Here is a 12,623-nt window from a genome sequence, read left to right as displayed (position 1 = left end):
TCCCGAAAACTTCGGAAGAAAATGGTGATACTAGGGCCGAAATACCGGGGTCAGTCAAGCAGCAAGTTGCTGCGAAGAGAGCATCAAAGTGAGCGACGCTCGACAAAGGTGTTTGAATCAAATTCAACAGGGCTTGGGCTTTGTTCATTAGCATTTGGGCAACTTGTTATTGCATTTGATGGCATAGTTTTCGAGCATTCTCTCACAACACAAAGGGTGCTCTAAGTTAAGCTGTCTGCCGTGATAGTTCTTTTTTTTTTTTTATCGGTCTCGCCGACTTGGAGGACTGTCACTGCATCACGCACTGGATACTTATGTCTTTGGTTTACCTAGAAACGCTTGAAGTTTGACAAAAAGGGAGGGAAAGGGTCTGCAAATATGACCTAGGATGCAACAAGTCAGGGATTAGAGGTATGTAACAGGATGAGCCTTTTCCATGGAGTCTTGAACTTGCTGAAGGCTACTATTGTGGGATATTTATGATCAGAGACCGTGCTCGGATGCGGTTTTAAATCGCAGACATGAGCTATTAGAATATCAGTTCCTTCCGAACTTACCCTAATTTGACATCCACGGCATGCGAAATAGTAACAATGGTTTCCGGCATAGCGTGCAGAACTAAGTGATTGATTCAGGAGCGCGTTCTCGACCTTCGCGAGGACCCAAACAGCACCAATTCAAGTCGTTGCACCCATTGATTTCGTTGGAACGCTGAGGCATTGAGCTCTTTCTCGAGCTGAGCGCTTGGCTTGTTGGCGGTAGCCACAACCGAGAGGCAAGAAACGTGATTATAAGCCATTGATCTAATTTTAGCATCCACATGGTCAGCCGAAATGACATTTGCCTCTAGACGCGTGCATTTGAACTCGATTATTCTAAGCACGGGGCCTTTGTCAACGAAGACGTATATGGCGACCCGGACTGGATGTTATTGTTGATGCACATACTGTGTTTCAACAACTTTCTATTAAAGCTGACGACAAGGCTCTCAGAGTACGAACGAAGCGATTCGTCGCACTCAACCGGGTGGTGATTTATCGATAACCGCCAAAGAGCACTCAGCTAATACATCTTACAAAATGCCACGCCCCTATTCACTCGTGGCGGATTCCTCGTGGAAATTTGGACAGTTACTATGGAACAACTATGCCTTCTTGGAAATATATGGGTTACTTCGCCTACGAGTCCAAAAGCATGACACCTCCTTTTAAACATGATCGCAGTCAACATCGAACCGTCACTCGGCGGGTGTTTTCTGAACGAATTGACGTGCAAAGTGGGTACGTCCACCCTTGGTGTAGGTACTAGCTGACTGATAGATTGAGAGTCGAAAGAGGGCCATTTGCTTCGGCGGCTCAGTTGGTGAAACTGTGGTCATCCTTCAACAGTCAACGTTTCCATCAATCAACATGTCCAACACGGCGAGAACATCCTGGGATATCGGATTCATCAGATTGGTATCCGGGAACAAAGGTAAACCCTGGAGGTAAAGCTTCTGATTTAGGAACTGGTGAGGGTATCCCACGAGTTGGTACGAAGGGGTGCCCCATCGTCAGATGGTCTTATTAGACCATAGTCTTGCTCGTGCTCCGGACAAGGACGACGCGAAGATCTACCACCTATTTTCAGACCTATCTGAACAGTTTTATGGATCAAGAAATGGGCATTGTCGTCTATGGTGATGTATCTTCCGAGTTTCCGCAAAGATGCAGACTGGGGGTTCATATTTTGTCGTGAAAGAGCATTGGTATATTGCATCACACCTCGAAGACCAACATGGGAGCAGGTTTAGGAAAACGACAAAGCAAGAGGCTAGAGACAACCCTGATTGATCATGCAGACACAACCGAGACGTTACTCGGCGTTAACAGAGAGATACACGGTGTGTATCGCTATTCTGATTATAAAAGCCGGTTAAGAAAAAGGAATATTCAAGGACGGGAACAGACATGAACGCCCTTGTATTTACTGTTCGAAGGGGACTTGCATTCTATCACTACTTCGAGCACTACATAAAGCTGAACAACAAAGATCATCTCCACAACCGGCGCCAGGTGTGAGATGAGCCTCTTAGAGCAAACAATCTTGTTCTGCTCCACAATACTGCTTGTGAGGTCCTGAAGAGCACATCCCCCATTAGCGTCTTAACAAAATCGAATGACCAGGAAATTTTGCTCGAAAGATAAATGCAAGAACTGAGACCGATCTAAGTTGGCTTCGACAAGTGGTTGAATTACCGTTGACCAAATGCCAAATGTGCCTGCTCTCGACGCGTCAGGGAATGAGCTGAAGGCTCTGAATTATCCGGTAGTGAGCCTGCCTTGCATTCATTTCGTATATTTAACAAATGCTGACTATTTTGACAGAAACATGTCATGGAAGCCACAAACGATGATATAGACACATTGATGAGTTGCCGGCTTTCGCTTTACTTGATGAGATATCCCGCCTTGCGCCTGCTGGTCCCTACTGCATTGTTAGGTTGCGATACTAAGCTGTTCATCGCTTTTTACTACTCAAGTAACGCGCAGTACTCCCAAGTCACAATATGAAGACCTCCCGCATTCAAGCCCGCGTAAGCTCTAACTATAGCTGTACTTGACCGATGCTTACATCTTGCTCTAGCACAAGAAATGGTTCAGGTTGAAGGCAGCGGAGTGATGCCGTTCACGATTCATATCAACCTTGGGCGTTACGCAAGACAACTGCGTTCAAATCGACGGCGACTGCTGCCCCGGCTCCGTTCATCGGAGGGTAGTATCGGTGTGTGCAGAAGCCGGGCCATCACTATTTAGGGTACAGAGGGGATCACGATACAGCGATGGGTCCGGGTAACAGGATAACCTAGACATAAGCCATGGACCGGTTACCAGACAAAACATGGTATTTCGAGGATGGAATTCCTAATTCACAAGTGACAATGGCATGGATTTGGGCAACAGAGTTGGCATACGATGCAGATGCAGAAAAATCAAGTGATGATCGACCGGCATATGGGATCTTAAATGGACCAACAAATACCATGAAAGTTCGCCTGATTATTGGTGAATAACAACATACAGAGAATAGGAGCAGTCTTCCACGCGTTACATCGAAGAACATCTCAGCGTATGAAGGTCATGCAAGGAATGCCTTGTAGGGAGGTCATTGAAGACGCTGATGGTTTAAGACTTGTTATGAAGACCGTGCTTAGTTAACTGTAAATTAATATCAATCATTGCCAAAATGCTCGAATGACACAAGTAAAGGCCAATAAACCCCACCCAATATGGCCTTGGCGGGTGCGGAATAAAGACAGCCATCTCTGCTCCGCAATCCAAAATAACGACCGGGAGATAACATCCATTCATGCAGGCGACTTTGTATTCTACTCGACAATTCTCTTGACATCCGATACATCTTTTAATGAATGTGATGATACGAAGTAATCAATAATCTACGCCATACCCCTCTGTCACTGTTCAATCGCCATCCTCTCCTCATCGTCGCGATCTCACCACCTATACAAACCATGTATGTCTCCAATTGCTCAACCAGTCTGCGCGCGCAAACTAACAAAACCAGGACCGTCTACTCCCTCATCATAATCAACAAGGCCGGAGGTCTGGTCTACCAGCGCGAATTCCACTCCGGCCTGCACAAGTTATCCACAAACGACTACCTCGTTCTCGCAGGGACGTTTCACGGGTAACCTCTCACCCCCCTCTATTCCCTCTATAGCACAAAGCAACAACAGCTAATAGATATACTCGAACAGCGTCCACGCAATCACCCGCTCCATAACCCCCCGTCTTCCCCTCGCCTCGACAACCACAAACCCAACAACAGCATCACACTCAACAACAGCCTCCCTCTCCCTAACCTCTCCCTCCGGCACAACAACCCCGACAGCATCAACTCCAACAGCATCCAACAACCCCAGCAATCCAGCCGCAAATACACCGTCCTCCGCCTACTCCTACCCCATCCCCTCCGTGCCCGTGTCCGGGCTGGAGTTCCTCGAGACGGACAAGTTCCGGCTCACGTGTTTCCAGACGCAGACGGGGACCAAGTTCTTGTTGTTTACGGATCCGTTCATGGTGAATATAGATGTGGTTATGAAGAAGATTTATGAGTTGTATGCGGATTTTGTGATGAAGAATCCGTTCTATCAGTTGGAGATGCCGGTTAGGTGTGAGGCGTTTGATCGGCATTTGGGGAGTTGGTTGAGGGGGAGGATTTGATCATTCTGTGTTCATATCAGGGATCGGGTTTCTGGCTTACGAAGTAATAGAATCTCATCGGAAAAGCGCTGGGCGCCTTTAGATATTACATGTGTACCAGGGAGTTAAGAGAAAAACGTATGAAAACGCCGGGTATGCATCAAATCGTCCTCAAAGATACACAAAAAAGAAAGATTATCCTCAGTCCCTCTTACGCAGTATCCATCTTATCTCCACCATCCTTCTTGTCTCCGCTTGACCCCTCCTCGGGAATGTTGTCCAAGTTGGTCTTGCCTTCTTGTTGCTCGCGCTCCTGTTTCTCCTTCTCCTGCCTGTTCTTCTCCTCCTCGAGCGATAACCGTAGAGCAAACGCCAACTCAGGGTCGTTCTCGGCGGCATCTTCGAATCCAAATGCACCCTCACCGCTATCCTCCGCACCAGCACCGGTATTATCACCTCCCAAGATCGGACTAACCTGGAGCTCCTCACTCAAAAGGTTCGGGCCCGGCGGGATGATTGCCAGGTTGGAGCCGTCACCTCCCTTGACATTCTCCACGAATGCTTCCAGCTTCTTTGTCTGGTCGGATTCCAAATCTCCAAAGGCAATCACGTCAATCGACACGTTGATCTTCTTCATCTTCTTCGCCAACTTGACTAGCGTTTTCTCGTCTTCTTCGATCGGGGAGCAGGAGAATACGATAATGCGTTGTCTCTGGGACTTCTCGGAACGGTGCTTCAGAGCAAGCTGTTGCAACACATTATCCATCAGCATTCACTCTCAAGACCATAAAGTAGATGGGGAAGCGACATACAGCAGCCACTTGTATACTCGAGCTCAGATGAGGAGTGCCGTGAATTTTTGTACGGTGCAGACCCGACAGAATCCCGCCAAATTCCGATGTGAATGTCGACAAAACCTCGGGGCCCTTTCCACCCATGCTCATAAGACCAACGGCTGACTGGGGGTGTGCGCGCATCTTAGCACTGTGGATGACGCTAACGGCGTCGACCTGTGCTTGCCATCTTGTCGAGCTGATGTCGTCAGTTATGGGAGTCAGTCGGATTGGAATTGAATCAACACCCACGTATAATCTCCGTTTCTGCTGCTTTCGCTATTGTCGACACTGTAGAATTCCGTTAGCTGATTGTATCAAGCTGGAGGTGGGTTCTGGTTGACGAACATGACCATGGTTGCTTCGAGCGACATCTTGGCGGGAGATTCCAGGGAGGAATCAGGGGCAAGACAGATATAGTGTTTAACTAAGAGTAGATAGAACGGATTAAACGTGTTAAAGCGTTGATGAAGAGAGCAATGACGAAGGAGGTGAGGCGATGGCGGTGGTGGATTGGAGCTGTGGTTGCTGTCACTCGCCGCGGCCGATCGCCAAGCCAAGGATTAAGTCAGCGCTTGTTTATCCCCATCGTCACCACCGTTTCTCCCCTCTACCTCGCCAACACCACCCTACTCGACATCACACACGACTTATTCCACTGCATGTTGAGTGCATTCTGACTTATCATACACGAATTATTCCAGGCTACCCAATTGAAATGGCTTCCTCAACACTCAAGCGCAAGTCCTCCGAGATGGACGACGCGTATCCCAACGATGGAATGCAAACACCCACAAGCAGCCCTTCAAGAAAGAAGATGCGGCTTACCCGCAAACAAAAGCAAGCTCTCATCGATAACCTGCAACTTGAGAGTATGTCAATATCATCCAGCCACCATTCCGCACCGCACACTAACAATTGTAGTCACCGAACGAGCCCGCAAACTTCGCGCCCAGTACGCACTCCAAACCCACGATCTTCGAGCACGAATTGAACGACGCGTGAACCGAATCCCGGTGGCCCTGCGCAAGGCGAAAATGGGCGATTTATTGGAGAAACACAATGCCTCGCTCCGCGCACACCACTCGCCGAGGAAAGTGACGAGCCCAGTCAAGAGAAATGTCACCAACACGACCACTGGAGCAAATGCTCGACGAGTCAGGAAACTTAGGTAAGTTTCGCTCATATTGTACTTGTCAATTGCTTCTTCTGACCGTTACCAGTCCTGAAGGCCCGTATTTCGACAAGGAAAACGCACCTGCAGGAGAGACGCTTGAAGTGCTGAACAACCCCAAGAAACGTGGCAAGCCCGCTGCCGCTGGCGGTCCTTCACGCGTGGTCTCGCAGGAGGTCAGGGGCGCCGATTACAGAATCTTGTCTCCGAAATCCTTGAACTCCAGAACCTACCCCCAGTCTCCATTCCGCGCCTCTCCCGAGAAACCACAACAACCCAGCTATCTCTCAAAGCCCATGTCACCCCTGAAACGATCCAGCCCGCTCAGAGCCACCACGGCTAGCTCATCCGGAGCAAACGGCGCAACCACGAAAGATGGCAGACTCACCTCGCAGACAGCGCGACCAGGAACCAAAGGCCTTCGTTCCCCGCTACCCCGACCAGCAACTCGCCAGCGTGAACGAAGGAACAGCAACTCTTCCAACGCGTCGTCCGGGACAGCGATCGTCAAACCAACCAAAACTGGCTCCGGTGCCCGTAAGGCCACAAATACATCCTCAACCTCCACCACTGCCGCAGCCAAGAAGACGGCAGCAGTACGGAACCAAGTACCTTCATCCACTACCAAGAAGACTACCACCGCCACTGCTACCGCAGGAAAGAGAGCGCCTACCCCAGCCGGCGAGGCGCAGGCCGCAGGCCGCAGGGCTTTGCGCAAGCGAGTATAAATCGTATCGTGCGTTCTCATTTCATTGGCATATCATTCATAAACTTCTGGAGTTTTCTGGTGTACTTGGAATTGGGTCCGGATTAATGGCGTAAAAAGAGGCGACAGCAAAACAACTATTTGGGATTGAGGGAGTTATAAGCATATTTATCTTGTCTGGGTTCTTTACTTTTTTTTTTCTGCGCTATCATTTCTGTTTTGCATTTATAATTGCCTTGTATCGTTCTAAACCTTGGTTTGGGTTGTTTCTTTGCATTGCTTCAGTGTCGAGGATATTGCATTTCTTTCAATTCATCAGTTTGATCTTTCTCTAGTCCCTTTCTTCAGACCGTTCCATTAGTAGCCTTTGATGTTAAAGCATCGATGATATTCTCGCTCTGGCGGTATACCGACCCTCTCTAACCTCAGGCGTACAGTCTAACTACAAATCATAGTGAGAAAAATCTCAGCAGCAACAATTATACGTCCTCATTCACAACAAACAGTATCTATGTAAGTTACACCACCATTTTATCCGCTGGCACTACACCAATGTGCCAAATAGAATCAACGAGGGATTCAAGCAACGTAATGTATATGGAAATGCAATAGGGCAAAAACAGTAAACAGGCAACTTTGGGATATCAGCACGAAAAAGAGCTGTACGCGAACGATAAAGAGAAAAAGAATAAGAGTAAAGGCAATTAAAACAGACAGATCAAAAAGAAGAAACAACATCAGACTCGGCACAAGGTATCTTTGCGATTTGCAGGCGTCCTAGCCAGGACGCAGGTTGGAGAAGAGGAAAGGAAATGATATAGCATCCAAGTTTCAGACATGCATAACCAATCAGTTGGCCGGACAAAATATATGGAAACAGGATCCAAAGGCCAAGCAACACCGTCGCATCGTGATGAAAATATAACTACTCCGTACACTTTTATAAACAGTGGGTCAAGGCCGAAGAAAAGCAGAAAGAAAAGGGAGATAATAGAAATAAGAGTAAGCAAGATGTCGTCCATCCGTCATGGTAGATAGCCGGCTATGCCGGCCATTGTAAGGGAACACTCGAAACTCATGTCAATGCGAAGCAAGAAAAGTCAACTCCATCCACCCATTCCTGACGGTGGAGAAACAGAAATGATGAAAACGCTTGACAAGCCCAACTTTACGCCGGTTGCATTCAAACCGAGCTTCAAAACGAATGCAAAAAAAAAAAGAAAAGAAAAAAAGGTCCATCGACGAGAAAGGAAAGAGACTTAACTGTGCAAGAAATTAGGGTAATGCATATATCGCTCAAAAACAAAAAAAGAAAAACAAAGTCTGGAGCTACCGGTTAACCGGCAACACCCATGGGCCCTGCTCCCTGACGCGATCTGTACGGCATCTGCTGAGCTCCTCCTTCGGATTGAATAGAATTCGGTTGGCTGCCATTGCTGACACTGCGCTCTCGTTTGAGTTGCGGGGCTACAAAGTCCGGAGGCGCAGGGCTGGCATTGTGTGATTGACCTGCCACTGGACTTTGAACGTGCCGAACTGAGCTCTGCATTTGCCACGCAGCATCCTGTGATGGATCTGTTTCGATACGCGCGGATGTCGGGGCATTTGCACTGCGGCTGGAATTGGTGATTGTAAAAGTCTCGCCACCGTTGTTTGTCTTCTGTGAGAAGCTTCCGCGGGCAATGTCTCCGTATCGTTTGAGAATTTCCTTCGTCGTAACTTCTTCTTTGAAGAAGCTTGTATCGTTGAGGACCCCCTGCAGGTCTTCGGGGATCTACAAATAAAGAGATTCAGGTAAGCGACTGCAGCGATCGGACGGTAACAACGGGAAACTTACCTCGGACATGTTGTCGTTGTATGCAATAAGCGCGTTCACAGCTTCAATCGAAAGGAAACTCTCATCCACCGTGCTATTCTTGGCATTGGGGTACAGGATATTAGGGGTCATGACGGTTGCCAGATTGTGAATGTCCATCTTGCTTCCAGACTCTTCATCCACGTGGGAGAACGATGATGTCCAGTTAAGGAAAGCAAAGAGAACTTCCATGGTGTCCCGATGAGCCTTGGGTAAGAGACAGCAGGTAAGATGCAACACTCGTTTCTGCTTCTCTGGGTCAGGGATTTCTGTTGTGCATGTGGTTAGTCTCCAGGTTGTGTTGAATAAAAGATATGGAAGGCAACTTACTTTGAGACACAACGAAAAGGCGATGGAGCTTAAAAGTCAAAAGCGGGTCAGGCATCTCTCGAAGGAATTTCTTCAGAAGCGCGGCAATTTGAACGGGGCTGTCCTTGGTCAAGTCAACTGCCTCATATCGATTGTCGATGAGATCAGTGAGTTCCTTGAGACGTCTGATATTTCCGTTCTTTCGGAACACTCCCTCAACAGACATGTCCATCTGCCGCATGGCCGACACAGCATCGTCGATTAATGCTGGGATACGAAGGGCACCAGGCCCAACACCATGACTTGATTCTGTACCTTCCTTGTCGACAAGAACATCCAGAGCGACACCGAACACGCCCTTCTTTTTACCACCCTTCTTGGGATCCTTGTTGAAGGCACGGCCAAAGACATTCCAGATGCTTGGTTTGCGAGACTCGATCAGCGAGAGCAGTTCTTCCAAGGTAAAGTAGCCTTCCAATAACGGCTCCATAGATAGCACGGCCACATGACGGACGATGAAATATTCCAGAGCGGAGAGTTCAGAGAAATACTTCTTTGTTCTGCCAGTGCTGCCCATAATATGCGGTTCCAGGTTGTTTGCCCCAGATACTCCGCGTTGATGGCCTGGCTTGTATCTGGGAAGCGGTTCGCCGGTCCCGACAAGCTTGGTGCCAGCGTGCCTGTAAGCGTTCGGGCGTTGTTCCTTGGCGTGTTCGGCTGCGACAATTCTCGGAATGTCGTCCAACGTCAGGGCATCCTGATTGCCAAAGGTCAGTTCTGTGACTGTTTCGCCGTTGGCATCCCGTTCCTCTACAATCTGGAAACCATGGCCGCGTGGGTCAGTGCCTTCACCACCCGCAGAGCCCGGCCGTGCGCTTCTCCCTTGGGGCCCGTCGATAATTCGGGAGGCCCGAGCCTTTTTGTACGTTGTTGACAAGGTACGTTCATTGCGAATCGACCGCAGGCGTCGCATTTCACCCACAGTTTGCTCGAGCGAAGACCCTTCCGTGCCCTCTTTAGCAGCATTAGCGTACGTCTTGCGGGTATTGGACCGATGAACGTTACCCAATGGGCCTTGGTCCTGCGCATTGGCGTCGCCTACAAATACTCCGTTAGTGTTGGGGGAAACTGTAGGGTTGGGTGGCATCGTTGACATACCTGGAGCTGGGGGCACAGTGCCTCCTGCCCGCAATACAGCAAGGAGTCGGGCAAGAGCGACTTTGAGCAAGAAGACGAATTGCTGTAGTTTCGAAACGCGAACAAACTGGCCAGCCTCGGAAGGTATGCCTCTCTGCCCTGCGCAGTTCTTGCAATAAGCCCGCTTATCCTTCGAATTGTACACCGCATCCGACAGGTTGGAAAGGAGTTCCCGCTGGCAAGCTGTGCAGTTGAGGTGAGGCGGCTTGACATGCCACCTTTGGTCGGCTGACATGACGCATTCGTCGTCGATCGGTTCCCTGCACGCAACGCAACAGTCGGAAAGTTGATTGGCAAGGCCATCGACACTCGTCATCAAAGCGGCTGCAGATTCTTCCTCTGTAGCTGGGCGGAGGGCTTCGAGGTCTCCAAGATGGTCCAGGAAGCGGTGCAGTCCATCAGGGGCCCTCTTTTCCCTTTCAAGTTTCAAGGCTCCTTGGAGACCGATGCGGATAAGAAGTTTGAGGTAATGAGCAAGACCGGTGACCAACGATAAGAGCTCCTGAGTAACGCCCAGTTTCTGTACTCCGGTTTCTTGTGTCTTGGATAGGAGAGCAAAGAAAGCAACAATCTTCTTGCACAAGAGTTTTGATTCGCGTCCGTAGGCGAGATCTACTAGCGTTTTAGTAGGAGAACGAAAATGAGACGGGTGTGATAAAACTGACCTTTCATGCCCTGCGACTTGATGTACCCGGCCAATTGGTCAATGGCGGCAAAAAGGACATCGACATGGGCGATGAATCGCTTGGCGATAAGCACACCTTCCGTGTATGCACCATTGCTCACATTCAGGAGCATGTCCGAGATACATGCCGCGGAAGACTCTTCAAAACTCGAAAGGATACTCCAAATCTTGTAGACCTTCTCCTCCATGATGTCTTCTTCCTCACGAACCCTGTTCCGATCTTCATCGGTGGCATCGAGGTCCTTCTCCGGCGGCTCCAAAGGCTGACCTGTGGGGGCAAGGCGGACATTCCAAAACTTGTGGATCATATAGCACTCAGGGTGCCAGTGTTGATTCTGACCATTGCGGAAGATTTCGACAAACTGTTTTAAGATCGCAGTGTGACAACCATGACAGCGTTGGGCGAATTGAGTGGAGTAATGGAAATGGCAGTAGACCTTGCCCTCATGCTCGTAATAGGAGTCTTGTGCACCAAAAACCGTTGGACACACGGAGCAGGTGAAATGTTCGATATGGTATTTACGGTCCAGGGCCGTAATATAGGAGCCACGCAGGGCACCACCGCACTCGTGACAGAGCAGATTCAAACGTCGGAAATAGTCGATCTCGCAAAGGGGGTATTGCCCACTGCCGTCTTCCGCATCGACAGGGAAAAACTTGGACGCGACAATTTGGCCGCAGTCCTATATCCACAACCAAGTCAGCGTCAAATCGGATCACGTCTTCTCTTCCCAGCCCAATGCGACTTACCTCACACCTAAAACATTCCAAGTGAAATGTTGCACCCAGAGCTCGCACGAATTGACCAACGAGGGGTTCACCGCACTTCTTGCATACGCGTGGGGTACTCCCAGGAGACTTGGTGTGCGATCGAGGGCCCGGACGGGATCGGTCGCGTGGTGTCGGTCTGTCCCAGTATGCCGTAGGAGAATCGCGCGGAGTCGACGGATCTCTTGCAATGGGGGAAAGATTCGTGTCTAACCTGCGACCCATGCGACCATCCGGGTTCTGCGTGTCGTAACCACTCGCGACTGATCCATTCCTTCCTGCTTGTCTGCGTGGGGAGTCGAAGGGGGCACTGGTATCGGCCGGGGAAGTCGGGGTTTGCGATTGGTGACTGCCACCGTAGCCGCCGGTATTCAGAGTAGGACGGACAGCCCCGTTGCCCGGCACGAGGCTGTCCGGTAGAGGAACGTCGCCGGGAGGCATATCCGTAAAAGAAACCTTATGGAATCAAGCCCGGCCCAAGCCAATATCAATGTCACGACTCGAACAGGGAGAAAAGAATATCCAGAACAAAAACGAAAAAAAAAAAGGAAATGGGCGGATCGGGGAGGTTTTGTTGTCCGAAAATTCGAGAGAAGTCGTGGTCGTGGTGATCGCTGCCAAGAAGAGCTGGGACCGCTTTGTTTAGGGGGTTGAGAGGGGGGTTTTGAGGAAAGAGCGAGGTGAGAGGGAATTGTTCAACGATATCAACACAGCGTTGCGAACGGAGGTCTTCTGAGATAGTATGAATGTCAGAATCAATTCATTGGAGATTGTTCTCAAGAGTGAGTCGGGAGGATTTTCGGGCGTGATTGATTCGCACGGCAGGTCCACGATCAATAGTAGGCAGTGTTTCGCGGGGCGGTGGAAGAGGGAGAGGTCAACTTCGGGGAGCGG

At 49.5% G+C, this 12,623-nt stretch overlaps 4 protein-coding genes across 4 annotated transcripts; 2 read left to right on the top strand and 2 right to left on the bottom strand.

Moving 5' to 3' along the window:
* Positions 1 to 3,511: 3,511 nt before the first annotated feature.
* Positions 3,512 to 4,223, top strand: ACHE_31364A (trafficking protein particle complex subunit 4; the record flags this gene model as incomplete). Its single annotated transcript, XM_043278085.1, has 3 exons — positions 3,512 to 3,513; positions 3,565 to 3,687; positions 3,758 to 4,223. Coding segments are annotated over 3 exons (591 nt in total).
* Positions 4,224 to 4,413: 190 nt separating this feature from the next.
* Positions 4,414 to 5,409, bottom strand: ACHE_31363S (proteasome regulatory particle base subunit RPN10; the record flags this gene model as incomplete). Its single annotated transcript, XM_043278084.1, has 4 exons — positions 4,414 to 4,947; positions 5,015 to 5,234; positions 5,288 to 5,326; positions 5,384 to 5,409. The coding sequence occupies 4 exons, from the start codon at positions 5,407 to 5,409 to the stop codon at positions 4,414 to 4,416; spliced, it is 819 nt and encodes a 272-aa protein (XP_043135898.1).
* Positions 5,410 to 5,753: 344 nt separating this feature from the next.
* On the top strand, positions 5,754 to 6,937 carry ACHE_31362A (uncharacterized protein; the record flags this gene model as incomplete). Its single annotated transcript, XM_043278083.1, has 3 exons — positions 5,754 to 5,907; positions 5,960 to 6,206; positions 6,259 to 6,937. The coding sequence occupies 3 exons, from the start codon at positions 5,754 to 5,756 to the stop codon at positions 6,935 to 6,937; spliced, it is 1,080 nt and encodes a 359-aa protein (XP_043135897.1).
* A 1,314-nt stretch (positions 6,938 to 8,251) lies between these two features.
* Positions 8,252 to 12,170, bottom strand: ACHE_31361S (GTPase-activating protein LRG1; the record flags this gene model as incomplete). The annotated part of the gene is made up of 6 exons (XM_043278082.1): positions 8,252 to 8,689; positions 8,753 to 9,039; positions 9,101 to 10,177; positions 10,238 to 10,888; positions 10,942 to 11,644; positions 11,712 to 12,170. The coding sequence occupies 6 exons, from the start codon at positions 12,168 to 12,170 to the stop codon at positions 8,252 to 8,254; spliced, it is 3,615 nt and encodes a 1,204-aa protein (XP_043135896.1).
* Positions 12,171 to 12,623: the final 453 nt, after the last annotated feature.

Source organism: Aspergillus chevalieri, chromosome 3 (assembly GCF_016861735.1).
Source record: "Aspergillus chevalieri M1 DNA, chromosome 3, nearly complete sequence".
In the NCBI taxonomy this organism is placed as follows: domain Eukaryota; kingdom Fungi; phylum Ascomycota; class Eurotiomycetes; order Eurotiales; family Aspergillaceae; genus Aspergillus; species Aspergillus chevalieri.
Note: the sequence above shows the minus strand (reverse complement) of the source record. Positions and strands in the feature narration are given on the sequence as shown.